Source organism: Falco rusticolus, chromosome 9 (genome assembly GCF_015220075.1).
Source record: "Falco rusticolus isolate bFalRus1 chromosome 9, bFalRus1.pri, whole genome shotgun sequence".
NCBI lineage: Eukaryota > Metazoa > Chordata > Aves > Falconiformes > Falconidae > Falco > Falco rusticolus.
Genome location: NC_051195.1, coordinates 30,448,411 through 30,465,486, shown reverse-complemented (window position 1 = coordinate 30,465,486; position 17,076 = coordinate 30,448,411). Strand labels below are relative to the sequence as shown.

Below are 17,076 nucleotides of genomic sequence, written 5' to 3'. Positions count from 1 at the left end.
CCCCGCCACATTCAGTAAAGGATGCAGATTATCCTTGGTCCTCCTTTTGTTTCTAGTCTATTTGTAAAAACAATTTTTGTTATTTTTATGGCCAGCCTGAGTTCTAACTGGGCTTTCATCTCCCTAACCTTCATCCTACATAACCTTATGACTTCCTTGTGGTCCTCCAGAGCTGCCTTTCCCAAAGGTGGCAAACTCTCCCTTTCCCCCTGAGCTCCAGCCGAGCGCTGTGCTCAGCCAGGCTGGTCATTAGTGGTGCAGCCTGTGCATGCGGCTGCCTTTTATCTGGGAGGTCGAGGTTCTGCAGTGGTATAAATCTTTAAGCATCTGCAGTGTGACTCTCCTTTCTTCTGGTAGCCTTGGTGTTTAACCCAGTAAGAAAGGTGGGACCACAAAGGAGGCTTTACTGCCCGGTTCCAGCTCAGTGCTCCGCTGTGGAAGCCTGGTGCATATAAGCAGGCAGGTGAAAGGAGTCACCCTGGAGGGGACAGCAATAGAAAAGGAGGCCTGGTTGAAGGTAGCTGGAGGTCTGTTGGTAACGTGCCCAGCCGGGCCTGTCCCTCTCTGCTGTCCTTGTTCTAAAGATGAGGAGTGTGTGGGCACGGGCCTCCCGGAGGGTAAGAAAGTGCCACGTGTCCCCACATGTTCGATGAAGGGTTCAGCCTTCCCACCCCGCAGCAGCAGCCACCTGGGGCCCACAGGCAGGGGGGGCTCCGTGTGCTTCAGTTTGGCACTAAGAAGCCCCTTCTCTGATCCTGCAACCAGAATGGGCTGAGCCCTGGGAAATGCCTGGAGCAAGCTGTCCCCAGGGGCTGCATCTGCACTGGGGTGCCAGGGTCCCATAGCACAGGCGTTGCGGCCAGAAGCTGGCCATGTGTAGCTGGGAGGCTGCTGCAGAGCTGGGGGTGGCCCTGGCCCGCCTTGGGAGCTCTTCCATTGCTGCACAGCACCTGTGGTTGGTCCCTGTCCTTCAGGAAAGCGGTGTGTCCCCCTCCGGCAAGGGGTCTTGCTCATCCTCAGTCATGGGAGAGCATGTGTAGGGCTGGTCAGTCGCTGCTATCAGGGTAATTAAGGCTTGGCATCTCGGATCCTGTAAGATCACAGGAACAGACCCCAGCAGAGGGGCTGTCAAAACTATAAGGTGATCTAAAATCCAGCCTAATTATTTCTGGTGTATCCTAAACATGCAGGTCCTTTCCCTGCCTGCTGCCTCTCTACCACCGCTGGAGCTTAACATCGTAAGACAGCACCAAAATGCTGCAGAGCTCCAGAGATGCAGGAAACCTCTGGAGGTGGCCCTTGCAAAGCAGCCATTTTCTGAAGCAGCGCCTTGTCCTCCCCCCAGCTCTGCTGCCTTCCTCCACAACGGCAGCTGCTCCACATTGGTATCGCCGAAGTAAAATTCCCAGCTTCATTGCTAGCATCCAGCCGGCTGAGCCAGCGGGAATCCCAACGGAGGCTTGTGTTGGAGACAAAGAACAGGTCAGTCTGCTTAGACTCTAGGGACAGCAAGCAAGCAGTGCTGGGGGGTATTTGAGGTTCAGAATACATTACATTAGCTGCACAGTCACGTCTGCCTTTTATTCCCCCTATGGTTCGGAAGAACTGCTGTGTGTTTGCATTTCTGAACTGAGAGCTGAGCCGAGAGCTATTTGGAGGTTGGTTGGTCCTTGCTTTATGTGCCGGTGCCCTGGACTTAACTCTGCAGGTGCTGCCCTCCTCCAAGCTCTGCCTGGATGGCCTGAGTCGCTCTGCATTGTGTTTCTGGAGGCTCCTGGTGGGATGCATGGCCCCAGCCGTGCCCTGAGCCCCCTCCCCTGCCTCCAAAAAGTGCCCTTTGCCTTGCCCGCCTGCAGGACTGCTCCCGAGGGCTGCGTCACCCCACAGCGAGCAGCTCACCACGGCATTGTCACTGAGGTCATCGCTGTGGCCAGGTTGAGGGAAGTGGCTGCACTACTCCTGGCCTGCAGCGCTAGCAGAGAAGCCTGTGATGGTTCACACCGTGTCCCTGGGGCTCTGATGCAGGCTGCCATGGCGTGGCATGACGAGACAGGAATAGGAAGGCAATAGGACAGCATACCGCCGGCAGGGCCGCCCAGTGGGAAGCCTGCCCGTGCCCTTTCCGCACCCCGCTGCCCTCCCGTTTGCCCCTCTACTGGCACACCTCGGGCAGAGCATGGGCATCTTCCAAATGTAAGCCAGCACCGGTGACGCCAGCTCTGTGGGCACCTTTGCTGGGTTTACCTGGGAGGTGGGTATGCCTTCACTTCTTCCATCTGCTATCGGGTACATTGCTTTATTTTCACTTGTGAAGGCAAAGAGGCTATTTTTAACCCCTGGGCGTGCAGACAGGGTGCAGCAGAAATGGCAGGTATCTTGGGACAGAGGTGTCAGGGGGGTGATGCAAATCAAAGACTCAGAGTCCATTTTCTGGGCAAATGATACACTCGGCCGTGGGAGACCTGGTTCCCCCAGCCAGCTGGCCATGAACTCCTCTACAAAGCAGGGCCACCACAACAGGCACCTGGGGGTGAGACCCAGACACGCTCCACTGCCGTTGGTGGGACCAGCCTTCCCTTGCGGCCCCAGCAGCAGAGTTTGGCAGGTGCACCCCAACACCAAGCCCTTTGCAGGGGACCAGAGGGACTGTTGGGGACCGAACTGGCTGCAGGATGTGTTCCCGAGGTGAAGCAGCAGCAAAGAAGACAAAACAGCTCGGTTTGATCCACATAACTATGTCTTTTTTTTTAATTATTAACTTGTGCCTTACAATAGAAGAAGAAAGAGTGCAAGCAAACATTTTGCTGGTTCCAGGAACTACTCTGGCACCACCGCGAGGGCAGTAAGGTCTTGTGATGATAACCTTGCCAGGGCACTGACACGCAACACACACACACACGCGGAGTCTCCGGCTCTTGCAAAAGCGATCGCTGGCAATTTTAAGGCATTGAAGGAAACCTATGGTTGTAAATCCTATATCAAATTTGGCACACGTTGGAACAGTTAGAGCGGAGACAAGGATGCTTTGTGGGCTGGTGTTCGTGAGTCCTGCAGCTTCCCAGCACTGGCTGAGGCATGGTGCTAATGTGAGTGTGGGGTTTTCACGTGACAACTGTGCAGCCAAACGAGGGGCCCTGCAGACCCCAACCTTCTGGAGCCAGCAACACCGAAGTGCTGCACCCCACAGCGTGGTGGTGCCTTCAGCTCCTGTGCACCGGTCCCTTGCCCTGCGCCCGCTGCTAGCAAGCCCTGTGTGCCTGGCTGGACCGATGCTGCTGAAAACCAGACAGAGTTGTCAGGACAAAAAATAGGAACATTCCTTATAGTTTAAAATGCAAGTGGCTCATAGACCAGACATCAGGTGTGGTTACAGTCCAGTATGGCTATTTCTGTGCTTCTGGGACTAAAAGTAGGTGGCTACAGCTTGAGTGGGGAAGAGTTTAGCTATACGTGGATTTAGATAGTAGATGAAGGTCTGTAGCCTTGAAAATAGTTATAGTAGACATGTTGTTTTCCTCACCCCCCCTCCCCAGAGAGCTGGCTGAGCAGTGGTCCCAGCCAGCTCCCCCTCGCCGGCTTCGGGCGGAGGGGGGAAGGGATGGTGGGTGCTATGAGTCCACTGTGCCACCACAACGACAACCAACATGCACCTATAGCTACCTGCCCATGCCTCTGCCCCATTTAAAGGGGAGCAATGTGCCAAGCTCGGCCTCCGCATGGCAGAACCTGTGAGGAAGCTGGCCCTGGGTCGGTATCCCCAGGGGGCTGTGTGTTTCTAAGGGGGGCTTCCCGTAAGTCCAGTGCGGCTTTGTGCCTGGAAGGGCAATTTAAAGGCCGAGTGGAGACTGTTCCCCCTCAAATGTAAAACAGATGGGGTCCTGACCATTACATTTTTGCATTCGTGACAATTCCTTCATGCAGGTTTAATCTCCCTCTTTTCTTGACAGAGGTTATGGTACCCTCAATCATATCAGCCCTTCTGGATGTTATTTTAGAGGTCACTTTAATAACCTCTCCTTGCTCCTCCTCTTTGAAGGACAGAGTAGAGGAACTAAAGCTTTTTGGCTGGAAGGAGTAAGTGGGGTTGGGGACGGGATTGGGCGCTGAAAGGCCGACGCTTCCCATGCTGAAGAGGGTCTCCTCTCCCTCCAGCAGCTTCCTGCAAGCACATCACAAGGGAAGAGGTTAGTCTCAGACATCTCACGTGAAACATCTGCAAAACCTGAGGGCATGCTGTAACCTGCGGGCAAGTCCAACCACTTCAGGCCATCACACCAGCCTGTGGTGGACACTGGCTCAGGTCACACTGCACCATGAAGCTGATTCAAAATGATATGCTTTGGTCAATCAGTTTTGGAACACCTTGAAATATGGGGTACGTGAGACCGGCTCCCTCCTCTCCCCCCAGAAACATCAGGAAAATAAAACCCCGAACCAGAGGGACTTCACCTTATGCATCTACTTTGACTCTGCAAGAGAGACAAGTTTCCAACCCCAGCTGTCCCCATTACAAAACACTGCCCCTGGGACACCTAGGGGACATGAAGCCATGGCTGCTCCCCAGGCAGGAGCACAGCAGGTCCATGCAGGGGAGATGAGCAACATGATGGTGTTGCTCCTCGAGTGTGTACCCAGGCATTTTCTGGGCCCTTGAAAATAACCCAGCCCAGTGGGGTCAGGAAACTAGGCTTGGGATGTGGCCAGGCAGAGCAGGGTGAGAGCAGCATTACCTGTAGGCAGCTATCTCGATATCAAGGGCCATCTTGACATTAAGCAGGTCTTGGTACTCCCTCAAGTGCCGAGCCATCTCGTTTTTGGTGTTTCGCAGATCATCTTCCAGCTGCCCGATGGTGTCCTGCAAAGACAAGCGTGCTCAGGGCTGTGTTTCGGAGCAGGGGCCTCTCCCACAGGTTTTCTGCTCTGCCCATCATGAAAACAGGGAAGATGTAATGGGCGACTGGTCCATGATGGCATATCCCACCAGGAGCTTGGGACCATGATGTCTCATGTGAACAGGGATGAAGAAGCAGGCAGAGCACTGGGCATGCCTTGTGAGTGTGTGTGGTGGGGGGAGGCTTTGAACACTGATGGATTTACATGGTTTCCCATCTGCAGCAGGGTCTGTGAGACATGGTGGGGGCAAACAGCACACAGTGGTGGAGCCCCCAGTCCCACAAGGGATGAGGCAGATTGCTGCAGAGGGAAGGGAAATTTGGGGCTCAAACATTGTCAAAGCAGGGGCAGTGGCTCAGCGGGACAAGTGAGAGCAGCCAGTGCTGCAGCAGCCCACATCTGGAGCAGGTGCCTGGAGAAGGGCTGCAGTATGCATCTGGAGGGGCTCAAGAGGAGCCGGGACACGCAGCTGGGTGGTGCAAGGAGAGGTGGTGCTGCCAGGGCAGGAGAGAAGAGCCGGCTCCATGAGGGGAAGTCTGACACCTTCCTCAGAAAATGGCTCAGAGCCCCAGGGTGGGGGGCTCTGAATACAGGGATCTGTGGGGGTTACAGAGTGAGGGGCTTGCCCTGCAAGAGCCAGGGTGCTCAGCTGGATGGCAACATCCTTCTAGCATCCTTCCCATAAGCTTTGCCCTGCCATGGCTGTTACAGCCAGCTCTAGCTGGAGTCTGAGGCCAGATCTCCTGCTAACAAAGGGAAGTAACCTTTTTGTTGTGGCTTCTGGGGTTTTTTTCACCAGAAATTAAGCAGCCTGGTTTTCTCCCACATGCAGCCAGCCACCCCGCTGTGCCACCGGAGGAGCGTGATTTGGAGCAGGAATGAGTAAGCAGTTTGCATTTAAGTGATGGTGCATCCCTGCCTGCAAAGCCCTGCAATGGCCACTGCCAATGTCTGCTCTCCCGCACCCCCTCCCACAGCCAGGCCTTTGTGATTACTTCCAGCTCTTCTGTTCCAGCGAATGAACTCTGTCCTGCCACACCATCCCCGTCCTGTCCCTGTCCTCATCCCCATCCTCATTCCCATCCTGTCCTTTCCTTTGTGTCAAGTATATTCTTCCTTGGGCACAGTGAGCTGCAAGACCTGGAGCTGCCCAAGGAGCAGGGAGCTGTGCTGCAGTGAGCCCAGTCTGAGCAAAGCAAAGTCAAATTCCTTGGAAAAGCAGTGCCAGCTCATCCTGCAATGTGGCAGGGCATGTGTCACTGTCAAGTTAGCTGGACACATCCCACCTTGCAGGACATTTATGGGCCATCCTCGGGGTCTCTGCCTTGGCCTGTGCTGCCCTGACCATCTCCTGCAGCAAGATTGCTGCATGGAGCTGTGCTCTGAGGTGGGATTGGGCAATGGGAAAGGGTTCAAGGAGACCATTGGGGCATCAACTGAAAAGCCCCAGGTTGTCCACTGACCTGCTGCACAACAGATTAAAACCTCTGCTCTGATGCAGCCAGACTGCTGCTGCACCGAGGAGCCGTGACAGGAAGGAGACCCTACCCCAGCGCAGCCCCACTCTTGCTGCTCTGACCCTCTTTGCCTTCAGCCCCTTTCCCTCTGCCTCCAGTCTGCATGAACAAAATGCTCTTTAAAAATGGGTTATCCTTGTTACCTTGCCTGTACCTCTCTTCCACACTGCAGCTCTACCAGCTGGTTGAATAAAACCCCCTCCTCACACCATGGCAAATCTATCCCCTAATGGAAAGCTCTCACATACTGGTGCATATGACTGGATAGCCTAAAAATATAAAGGCATGCCCCTGCTTTAGCAGTCTATAGGAACATTTTAAAAGCTCGAACAATACCAATATTATCTTTTTAAACAGACTTCCATCCTTTTCCACCAGTTGTAGCTAGGGAAATTGTTTAGCTGCTACACATGCACATTGCTCAAAGGACTCTTAAGTATTACCCCACTTAAAGCAGATCCTAAGGGCCATGCAGGAAAATGCTGCTGTGCTGTTGCTAAAGCAATTTCAATTATGGTGCTGTTTAATCCAGTTGCATTATTTTTTTTTCTTCCCAATTGACAGGTTGTTTCCAGAATCCCTCTTTTCACATGACATCAAGACTATTTAAGAAGATTACTCTGTGTAATCCTTTTACCCACTACAGGAAATATTGCACGTTGCCTATTTCCACAACATTTATTGAAGAAGTCCTCAACTATTCAGGAAAATTGAAGCAGCGTGGAGCTACAGTCGCAAGTTCTAGAGGGTCTGGCAAAATGTGGCCTTGAAAATGACATGGCATTATTACTTGGGTGTGAAATAACAGCATCCTTCAGGTATAATGCAAGGCAGTTGTTTCAGTATTTAGAAGGGAACGGCTTGGTTTAGAAACCACAGATCATTTAATAGCCATGTAACAGAACAATCTCAGGATTTATTTCATTAAAAATCATGAACGTTTCCCTGTAGCAAGAAAATGTGGTAATACTGCAGTAAAGGAATAAGAGATACAGAGCGCTCAGCGTCTGCCCCTTGTGAGTCTTTCCACAGACATAAAAGATGCTGGGATCTGGCTGCAAATTCAGGCTTAACGTTCGCAGAGCTCAAATTTCTGCAGCGCAGGTGCCAAGAGCCAGGCCACAGGGCAAGGGGCCAAGCCTGGGCAGACAGCTTCGAGGAATTGCCTCACGACGTCAAGGACTGTGTGGGCAGTTTTGGAGCTGACCCTTAAGGGACAGGGCAGGGATGGGGCGATGCCCCAAACAGTGCTTCCATGTGCGGGGATGTCCCATGGGGGAAGGGGGTGGGGAGGGAGTGTCCTGGCCCTGCCTGTCCCCCAGAAAACCTGCCCTCTGGAGCTCTGGCCATGGATAAGGGGTGAAGGCAGCAGGCGATGCCCTAGTGAGGCAGGATGTGTTGCCCTGTGCCGGAGTGGGAGGAAGGCTGCGGGGAGGATGCCTGGCGCTGCGCAGTGCTGGGGGGGCACTGCCCCCGCACGGGTGGGCACCGCACAAGGCAAAAGGAGGCTGGTGCTGTGTAGCGCTGGAGGTGTGCGTGGGGGAGTGTCGCATACAGTGCGGACAGCACGGTGCGGGAGCGGGGGGGGGGGGGCACCGTGCAGCACCCAGCGGGGGTGTCCAGCGCTGCACCGAGCCGTGGGAGGGGCCGCTGCGGAGGCTAGAGCTGCGCTGCAGGGTTTTGCGTGCAGCGGCGGTGCTCAGCGCTGCACAGGGCCAGGGGAGGGGGAGCGCTGGGTCGGAGGTGACGGTGCTGCTCAGAGCCGGTGCCATCGCGTGGGACGCCGGTGCCCGGTTGCTGCACAGTGCGGGGGCAGGCGGCTGGGACGGCGGCGCCGAGCGCCGGGGCAGACCGCGCGGGCTGAGGACTCCCGGAGCCGCAGGGCACCGAGCGACGGGGGGGAGCGGAGCCGCCCGGCACTGCCCGGGGCAGGGGACCCCGCGCGGGGCGGGGATGGGGACGGTTCCCGGCACCGCCCGGCTCACCTGCAAGCCGGCGGCCTCGGCGCTGTGCCGCTCCTCCAGCTCCTGCAGCTGCCTCTCCAGGGACTGGTGGGCGCCGCGCAGGCTCTCCATCTCCGCCAGGCGGGCCTGGAGCTGGCGGCGGCACTCGCCGGCCTCCCGGCGGCTGGCGCGGACGGCCTCCTGGCTGCGAGCCGCCCGCTCGTGGAGGCGGGCGCAGCGGGCGCGGTACCAGTCCTCGGCCGCCTGCAGGTTGCGGGCCGCCAGCGCCTCGTACTGGGCGCGCAGCTCCCGCAGCGCCGCCGCCAGGTCGGGCCGCCCCGCCGGGGCCGTGGCCGGGGCCGGGGGCGCGGCGGCGCGGAGCGCGGCGCCCAGCTGCGCCAGCTGCTCGGCGTGGGCGCTGCGCAGCGCCGCCAGCTCCTCCCGCAGCGCCGCCGCCCGCCGCTCCAGGTCGGCGCGGGCGCGGGCGGCCCCCTCGGCCGCCTGCTGCCGGGAGCGCAGCGCCTGCTCCGCCTCGGCGCGGCCCCGCGCCTCCTCCTCGCAGCGCGCCCGCAGCCGCTGCGTCTCCTCGGCCAGGCGCGCCCGCTCCAGCGCTGCCTGCGCCCGCTCGCCGTGCGCCTCCTCCAGGCGGGCGCGCAGGGCGCGCAGCTCCCCGCCCAGCAACTGGCCCAGCCGGCGCGGCTCGGCCGACCGCTGCCGCAGCGCAGCCAGCTCCGCCGCCAGCGCCCGGTTCCGCTCCTCCAGCGCCCGCACCCGCTCGATGTAGCCGGCGAAGCGCTCGTTGAGGCCCTGCAGCTGCTCCTTCTCGCTGGCCCTCGTCCGCCGCGGCTCGGCGCTGCGCTCCCGCCCCGGCCCCGGCTCCGCGCCCGGGCGCGCCCGCCGGCCCGCCGCCCCCTCGGAGCGCCGCGGGGCCTCCGCGAAGAGGTGGCGGTAGGAGGCGGCCAGCGCGGCCGGCTCCGCGCTGTAGTTCATGGCGGCGGAGCGGGACCGGCGGCGGCAGCGGCGGCTCTTATGTACGGCGGGGCGGGGCTCTGCGCGGTGCGGAGCGGGCGCGGGGCGTGGCGCTCGGGCGGGGCGGTTCGGTGCGGAGCGGTGCGGAGCGGTGCGGGGCGGTGCGGGGCGGTGCGGAGCGCGGTGCGGAGCGCGGGCCCCCGGGCCGGCGCGGCAGGCGGCGGCGGGAGCTGTCCGTGCGCCGCGGTGCTGAAGGTCTGCGGCGGCGGGCGGGGCGCGGGGCGGGACAGGGGGATGCGTCTGCATGTGGGGACGGACGGACACGCACACGGACGCACACGGGCAGGTGGACAAGGTCACACGCACACCGAGACAGACGGGCGCACAGGCAAGGACATGCACAGTGAGACACACACATAGAGATGCTCAGAGCCAGACGGACAAAGGGACGAGCAGCCGTGCAGAGAGGTGCAGATGCTCACGCAGACAGATGCACAGGCGAGGAGAGGCAGGCAGGCAGAAGGAAGCAGGCAGAAATGGGCAGGTGGAGAGACAGAGTCAGGCAGACACACAGAGACAAAAAGGCAGGCAGGCACACAGTTGCACAGACATGCACACACAAATCGCTCCTCCTGGGGGTATCCCCAGCCGTCCCCACTGATGCTAAAATGAACCCGTGCTGTGTGCCCACGCCTGGGGTGAAGGTGTCCGGGGGGGGTTGGTCCCAGCCCCTCGCCTGTGGCGGGGACGCAGGTGCCTACGGCAGTGTGGGGTCTCCAATGGATGGGGCTGTGGACAGTTGGGGTGCAGGGACGTGCCTGGAGGAGGGGGTGCCCAGGGCAGAGTCTCATTGCCAGTCCAGGTATGCCACAGGGGACGCATGGGGGAGGATTTTGGATTTTGCCTCCAGGTTGTTTGCCAGGAACTGAACGAGCCTCTTCAGTTTCTCTCCTGTCCACACAAGCATGCTGGGCCTTCCCACTGGCAGGGGTTTGCTGAGAGAACCCAGGACTGCAGAGCTGATGGGAACAAGGGGACACCTACACCCCCTTCCAAGACAAGTGCCCTGTCCAGGAACATGGCACCCTGGGCACGACCTGCCAAGAGACCAGTGGTAAGTGTCTGACCTCTGGGAGCAGCAGCACAAAATGTAGCTGTGACATGGAAAAACAGCTTAAAAAACTGTGATCCAGATGTGAGGAATGTGATTAAATGTGCAGCCAGATCCTGTCTCCTGCTATACATCTCTTGCCACTGACCTCTGCACTGATGCCCAGTTCCTTTACTCCTTTACTTGTCCTTGTTTCTCCTCACAGGTGACTAGGGGACAGCATGATGGGGTGCAGCAGATGAGCAGGGAGGACGAGCAAGCCAAGGCTGGCATTGGAGCAAGGTGTGACTCCTAAAAAAGCTGTGGCTTTTCAAAGGGACCAGCCAAATGGGGACAGGTGGTGCTGGGGTTCACATCTCCTTGGGATCAGAAGTTAATCATAACAGTGGCTGCAGAGGAGGCCCTGCAAGCATGGAAGCAACCCTGGCTGGAGTGCACAGGACCCCATATCCCTGCAGCCGTGCTTGGATGGGAATTCCCTGGGGGAATGGCATTTCCATGGGGAAAACATCCCTTTCACTTGGGAGTAAGGTGAGCCCAGCCCTAGCAGAGCACTGCCCCACACTGCAGGAGCAGTCTGGTCCTACGCATGCAGTCAGGAATTTGAGACAGGATCAACACACACATGTGTATGCCCCACCTTAGTCCCATATTATCTGTCCCACCAGGCATAGGAGGAGTGAGGAGTGTTGGTCATTGCGGACAGAGGGAAGAGATGAGCTATGTGCACACTTGGGTGAGAGACCTGGCTTGTGCCTGGTTTTTCCAGGACTCCAGCCTACTTGCAGGTAGTTTTCCTGGAAGAACTCAGTTTTTCTGAAGCTCATTTTAGGTCAGGGATGGTGAGGTTACAACACTTAGATCACTCAAGCAGCTTGTGTTTCAATGGCAGAGCAGGCTGGGGCTCCCAGACACCCTGGCCCTGGGGCGCGATGCCTGGCCCGGGCTGCCTGGCTCACACTGCTGATGCAGAAATCCCCTCCTTGGTCTGGGTTTTTTTTCAGGTCTTTCACATTACTCCTCACACACAAGCATGTTTTACCACTTCCTCGATATCTGTTGCTTTGCATTACAGGATCCTAAGTCAGGTTTCTGCTACTGGAAATAACTGATCAGATAACTGAGAAGTTTCCAGCTCTCCTTAGTTATGTGTGTGGCATTGTTTTGATGACTTTGCTCTGATGCTTCTTACTGATGATAGAGGCTTCTCTGGTTCTCTTTTGTCTTGGAAATGTGGAATGCAGCTTACCCTGGCCTCCTCACTTGTGCTGTGTGAGCATTGCTGTACATATGTAGTCAAACAGGGGCACTAGGAGTGTCACAACCTCCTCCAGCAGAAGAAATGCAAGGGCGTCTGCAGGGACTGCTGAGGTCCATGAGTAAAGAGCCTGGGATTGAATTCCATTGCCTCCCAATAGGTTGAGGTGTTCTGGAGTCTTTCTACACAGACAGGAGGAGACTGCGTGAACAGGTGGGACCTGAGCCAGCTGGTGTGACTGCTAGGACCTTGTAGCTGAAAGAGCACAAGGAGTTGGAGTCAATAAACGATGGTAAGTGCTGGTGTTCTGCAGAGCAAGGATGTGGCTCCAGCTTGCTGGAAGGCTGCTTCTTTCAGAGGAGCAAAGGGTGGCCAAGATCTTGGGATCCACCCCAGCATGAATTGCCAGTTCTGGGGGTGCTCCCATGTTCCAGGCAGCTGCAGCAGGACCCCCACCTCAGGTAGCTGGCACCCAAATGCAATTCCCTTGCAAACCCCTTGAGCTCCTGACCCAACTCTTGGGGCCTGCCTTGGCCAACAAACCTGAGAGCTGTACAGCCCTCCCAGTGAAAGGGAAAGCTGCAGTGCAGCTGCACTCTGGAGAAGAGAGCCATGTCCCAGCAGACTGGAGTGAAGTCCTTGAAAGACCCAGACCCAAATTCCCCAATTTCCCCAAATTCAATTAAATTCAATTAAATTCAATTAAATTCAATTAAATTCAATTCTATTCTATTCTATTCTATTCTATTCTATTCTATTCTATTCTATTCTATTCTATTCTATTCTATTCTATTCTATTCTATTCTATTCTATTCTATTCTATTCTATTCTATTCTATTCTATTCTATTCTATTCTATTCTATTCTATTCCATTCCATTCCATTCCATTCCATTCCATTCCATTCCATTCCATTCCATTCCATTCCATTCCATTCCATTCCACTCCATTCTATTCCATTCCATCCCATCCCACCCCATCCCATCACACCCCATCCCATTACATTACATTCTAAGGCCAGAGGCTGGAGACAAGCTGTCAGACCTGAAATGAGATGGAAAGCTGGAAGTGGGCACAAACTGAAACCAGGGCTGTGTCTGGGCTGTCAGCCTCAGGAAACCTTGATGCCTGAGTAGCACATGGATCTCTGTTGGGACACACACACACAGCGTCAGGAGAAACTTTATAAGGCTAGAAAACAGAGAGAAAAAGCAAAGAGGAATGGTCCCATAGCCAAGATTTGTACACTACTGAACCCCAGTGGGTTGTATCAGGGATTAAATTGCGCAGGACCATTCCATACCTCACAGTTGCTTCAAAAATCAAGCCTTTGTGTGTGAGACAGCAGGACTACTCCTTAAAACTCCATGATCCTTTCTGTACAGCAGCTGCCTGCTGACAAGACTCATTAAACAATTTACCTCCCGAGCTGCAATCTGTCCAGGCTTGTGATTCAGAGGAAAAAGCCGTCCTCTGAGCCACGCGCACACAGCAATGGGATACACACCTTCTGGCCCATTTCCAGCACACCCCATTAGACTAATGTTCTGGGTAGGTGTTTCACCACCCGGCTTCACCACAGAAGCTGCATAAGAGGGAAATACCTGCCGGCAGTGGGAAAAAGACAGATCCAAGTGTCTCCCGTGGGGCTGCTGCCAGATCTGCAGCACAGGTGGGTCTGACCCCCTGCAGGAGGGAGAGCTGTGGGGGTAAAGGCAGCAAAATGAGGGAGAAAACATATGTGATAAACACATATAAAGAAGGATATATTTGCTGAATTGCACACACACAAAAACACTAACAAAAATAGCAAAATGGCTGTACTGGATTCCTCTAACTCAGGGGTTTGTTTCTGACTGTGACAGATTTGTGCTTCCCTGGTATAACTTCTGTGGTTCAGGCTGTCTGTGGCTCTGGCCCACCTGCTCAGCAGTCACATCGCTCTGTTAGCTGGCCCTTATCTAATCAGTGCAAGTTCACGTCCTGGATGCCACTGTGCTCTGCAATCCACAGTCTGATAATGTACTGTATGAGAAAACATCATCTTTGTTTGCAGGTCAGAGCCGCTGCCAAGCTAATTTCATTCCATGCCCCTGGCTTGTGGAACACAGTGGAAATGCTGGACATGGATCTCCCCCCCACCTCCCCATGCAGGATTTTGCAGGTCTCTGCCTCACCCCCCTCAATCTCTTTCCTAGGCTGAAGGATTTTTGTCTATTGAGTTTTCCTTCAAAGAAAAGCTGTTTCACACTTCTAGTCATCCTTGTTGGTTTCAGTGCACCTTCTGGGGTTGTGTTGGGAAGGTGCACAGGCATGCAGACAGTCAGGACCCTGACATGAAGGTACATGGAAACGAGCTCCCAGATACAAGTGGATGCATCTCCAAGTGAAACTCCTTGCTTGGATGCCCGGCGTAGGTGCTGTGATATTGGGACGTGCAGGCTGAGCTCGGCGCTGAAAATGGGCTTTGCTTTGGCCAGAACTAATGGTGTGTTTTAAAGACTGGTGCTGCTGGGTGCTTCCCCTTGGCAAGGTGATGGAGCAAGGCCACATGGGCCACATGTGCCTGGGCTGGCAAAGCCCTGTCTGATGGCATGTCCCTGTGCCGTGGAGGGTGGTTCCAGTGCCTCATTGCCCAGAGCAGAGCAGAGGGCAATAGGGAAAGCCGAGGGAAGCATCCTTGGGGAGACAAAGGAAGGACTGTGGCAGAGGGGCCAGAAAGGCCACTGCCCGAGGAGGGGAGGCATTCCCAGCCTCTGGCCACTGCCGAGGCACGGGAAGGGAGGCCGGACCCGGGTGCTGGCGGTTTGGCAGCCACCCGGCCCAGGGATGAGCTGTGGCAGGTGGACGGCGGCCACTCTCGTTGCTGGTGGCACCACCCCGAGGTGGCCAGGACCCCACGGGGGCTGCGGCCGTTTCCAGCCCTCCAAGATCAGGAGAAATGGGCAGAAAAAAGGAGGTTCATTTTGCCGGGAAGGGTTGGTTTTGCCTGGCACTTTTTGGGGCGGTGCTGGCCCAGCGTGGTACAGTTGGGAACAGCAGTGTTTTGGCTTTGCACAACCATCCCCTGAAGCTTTCCAGCCCGGGCCGCCATGCCTGCAGACATGAGGGCCGCAGGCTCCTGCTCACTGGTGGCTGTAGACCTTTGCTCGGGACAGGCAGGCAGGACCCCCCTCCTCCTGCCGCTGCGGCTGGTGTCCCCCAAGCCCCCAGCCATCACCCCTGTGCCACCCACTCCTCGGACCTCCTCGCCACCCTTCTCCCAGCGAATGGGGTGCACCCCGAACCCCCGAACCCCAGCCCGCGCCGCAGACGCGCTTCCCCCAAAATCAAACAATTCATGCATTGTTGTAACCAAAGCTTTGCCTCCTTCAGCCTGCACGGCACTGAGGCCAGCCGACAGAACCGGGGGGGCTCAGGCAGGCGGGAGGGCAGGGCCGGGGAGGCGCAAGGCCGGGAGGGCAGGGCCCGGGGTGCAGCCCCGGCGGTTTTGGCCGGAGGGACGGCGGGCCCCGGGGGGGGCCGCTGAGGCTTCGTGCGGCCGTTCCGCGGGTTGGCACATTGCCGCCGCTCCCTGCCGCGGCCGCTCTGCGGCCGAGCGCCGGGCTCGCACACTCTCCCCGGTCCCTGCCGCCGGGAGGGGCGGGCCGCGGGCGGCGCCTGCGCAGTGCGGCCGCCTCGGCGCTGCGGCAGTGTGCGGGGAGTTCTTCCGAGCGCGGCAGGAGGTGAGAGCGGCCCGGGCGCGCGGGGGCAGTGCGCGCGTGCGGGTGCGCGTGCGCGCGCCGGGCGCGTGGCGGGGACCGTTGAGGGGGACCGTTGGGGGGAGCGCCCCCTCCCCGCTCCCCTCAGGCGCGCGCCCCGGGGAGGGGGGGCTCCGTCCGCCGCGGCGGCCGGGGCTGAGGCGGGGAGGGGCAGCGAGCGGAGCCCGGTGCCCGCCGGCGGCACTTCCCCTCCTGCCGGTGAGGGGATGCCGGCGGGGGCATGCCGACGGGGGCCGCTCCCCGCGCGCCCGGCCGCCCCTCTCCCGTGCCCGGCCGCCGCTGCCTCCCCGCGCCGTCCCAGGCAGGGCGGCCCCGCGGTTACCTCAGCCTGTCCCGTACGGGGCCCCTCTCCCGTCCCCGGCGGGTGACCCCCCGCGCCCCCAGGCAGGGCGCCGGGCTGCCCGCTCCCCGCCGCAGGCTGCCCCCGCCCGGCGGGGGGCGCCCCGGAGCTGCCCGCTCCCCGGGGCAGGGCGGCCCGGCCGGGGAGCGCTGTCCCTGCCAGCCGGCCGAGGCGCGGCGTGAGGAGCCGGTGCCCCGGGGCAGGCGCTCGGGGGGGGGCTGGGGCCGGGGCCGGGGCCGGCACCGCCGGGTGCGTTTCCGCCTTCCGCCCCACGTGGGCCGGAGGGTCCCGGCGGCGCCTTCCAGCCCGCAGCCTACCCCCGCGGTAGCCGCCACCCCGGCGGAGACCTGGGCGGAGGCCATCGATCCTCTTCGCTGGGGAAAACGAGCCCGGTCCCGGCTCCGGGCAGAGCGCTTCCCGGACAGCCTTGCATCAGGGCGAGGGTTCATTGTCACCGCTCTGTTCCGTTTGAGTTGCTCTTGGCAGTCCGGCGGTATGAGGCTCGAGCTGATAACCTAAAGCCAGGAGCGAGGCACCAAATAAACTAAAAAAGCCAGCGCAAAACTGCTTTGCTTACGTTTTGCTTATGCTTTTTTGTTTTTAATCCCCCCTTTTGTGCCAAAAATGATGTTGCAAAATGTATGGCGGAAACAAGCCCACACCGGTTTCTGATAGACTAGATGACTTAATAGGGCAGTACTGTTTCTTGTAGCACAGGCAGTTTTAAAAATTCCTGGAACTAACTGAGATTATGAAACCCTCGAGTTTATTCCCATGGTAGTGTTTCTAAAGGCTGCCAAGCTGGATACTAAGGATCTTCTTTGACGTGGTCCTGAGAACATTCCTCCCAAAGCATAACCAGTTATGTTTTAAAAGATTAATTTTTTTTTTTTAGCTCTGGAAGACTTATCATTTGAACCTCAAAGACTGCAAAATGCTTTCTAAGTAGTCACTTAGAAACGTCTCACCCTTACCTATCCACATGGTTCCCTGTGTCAGTGTAGAACAATATCCTGGCACTGACTGAAATATATTGTGTTAATCCATATACCAGCTGGTCACTAGTTAATCTTCAGATTTTCAGGTCCTTTTAGGTCCTACATGGTTTTATTGAAAACCAGAAACGAAACTCAAAACTACGTTTTGATCTTCGGTTCGCATGCTGAATTTGTAGTTCTAGCAGTGAGGGAAAAACCCTGGTGCTTTACTTGCAAACCGATCAGCTTAGCTCTGGAAGTCTGTCACAGTCCTTGTCAGCCTGTGTCAACCTAAACATATTTTAGAGT

The 17,076-nt window shown here is 57.5% G+C and overlaps 2 protein-coding genes and 1 long non-coding RNA gene across 4 annotated transcripts in view; 1 reads left to right on the top strand and 2 right to left on the bottom strand.

Annotated features, from left to right (window-relative positions):
- Positions 1–2,715: 2,715 nt before the first annotated feature.
- INA (internexin neuronal intermediate filament protein alpha) lies at positions 2,716–9,393 on the bottom strand. The gene is made up of 3 exons (XM_037399307.1): positions 8,396–9,393; positions 4,731–4,855; positions 2,716–4,159 (listed from the first exon to the last, which is right to left on the bottom strand). Exons 1-3 carry the CDS (start codon positions 9,341–9,343, stop codon positions 3,886–3,888), a joined length of 1,347 nt encoding a protein of 448 aa, XP_037255204.1. The 5' UTR covers positions 9,344–9,393; the 3' UTR covers positions 2,716–3,885.
- A 2,072-nt stretch (positions 9,394–11,465) lies between these two features.
- LOC119153774 lies at positions 11,466–15,227 on the bottom strand. The gene is made up of 2 exons (XR_005106218.1): positions 12,734–15,227; positions 11,466–11,946 (listed from the first exon to the last, which is right to left on the bottom strand). It is a non-coding gene; the product is annotated as an uncharacterized LOC119153774 (long non-coding RNA).
- Positions 15,228–15,332: 105 nt separating this feature from the next.
- Positions 15,333–17,076, top strand: part of NT5C2 (5'-nucleotidase, cytosolic II) — a 63,332-nt gene continuing 61,588 nt past the window's right edge. The window contains exon 1 of one of the 2 annotated variants that reach the window (XM_037400615.1): positions 15,333–15,414. The gene's annotated coding sequence lies outside the window, so the exon portion shown is untranslated. The remainder of the gene's footprint in view (positions 15,415–17,076) is intronic. The other variant, XM_037400614.1, reaches the window with a different exon arrangement.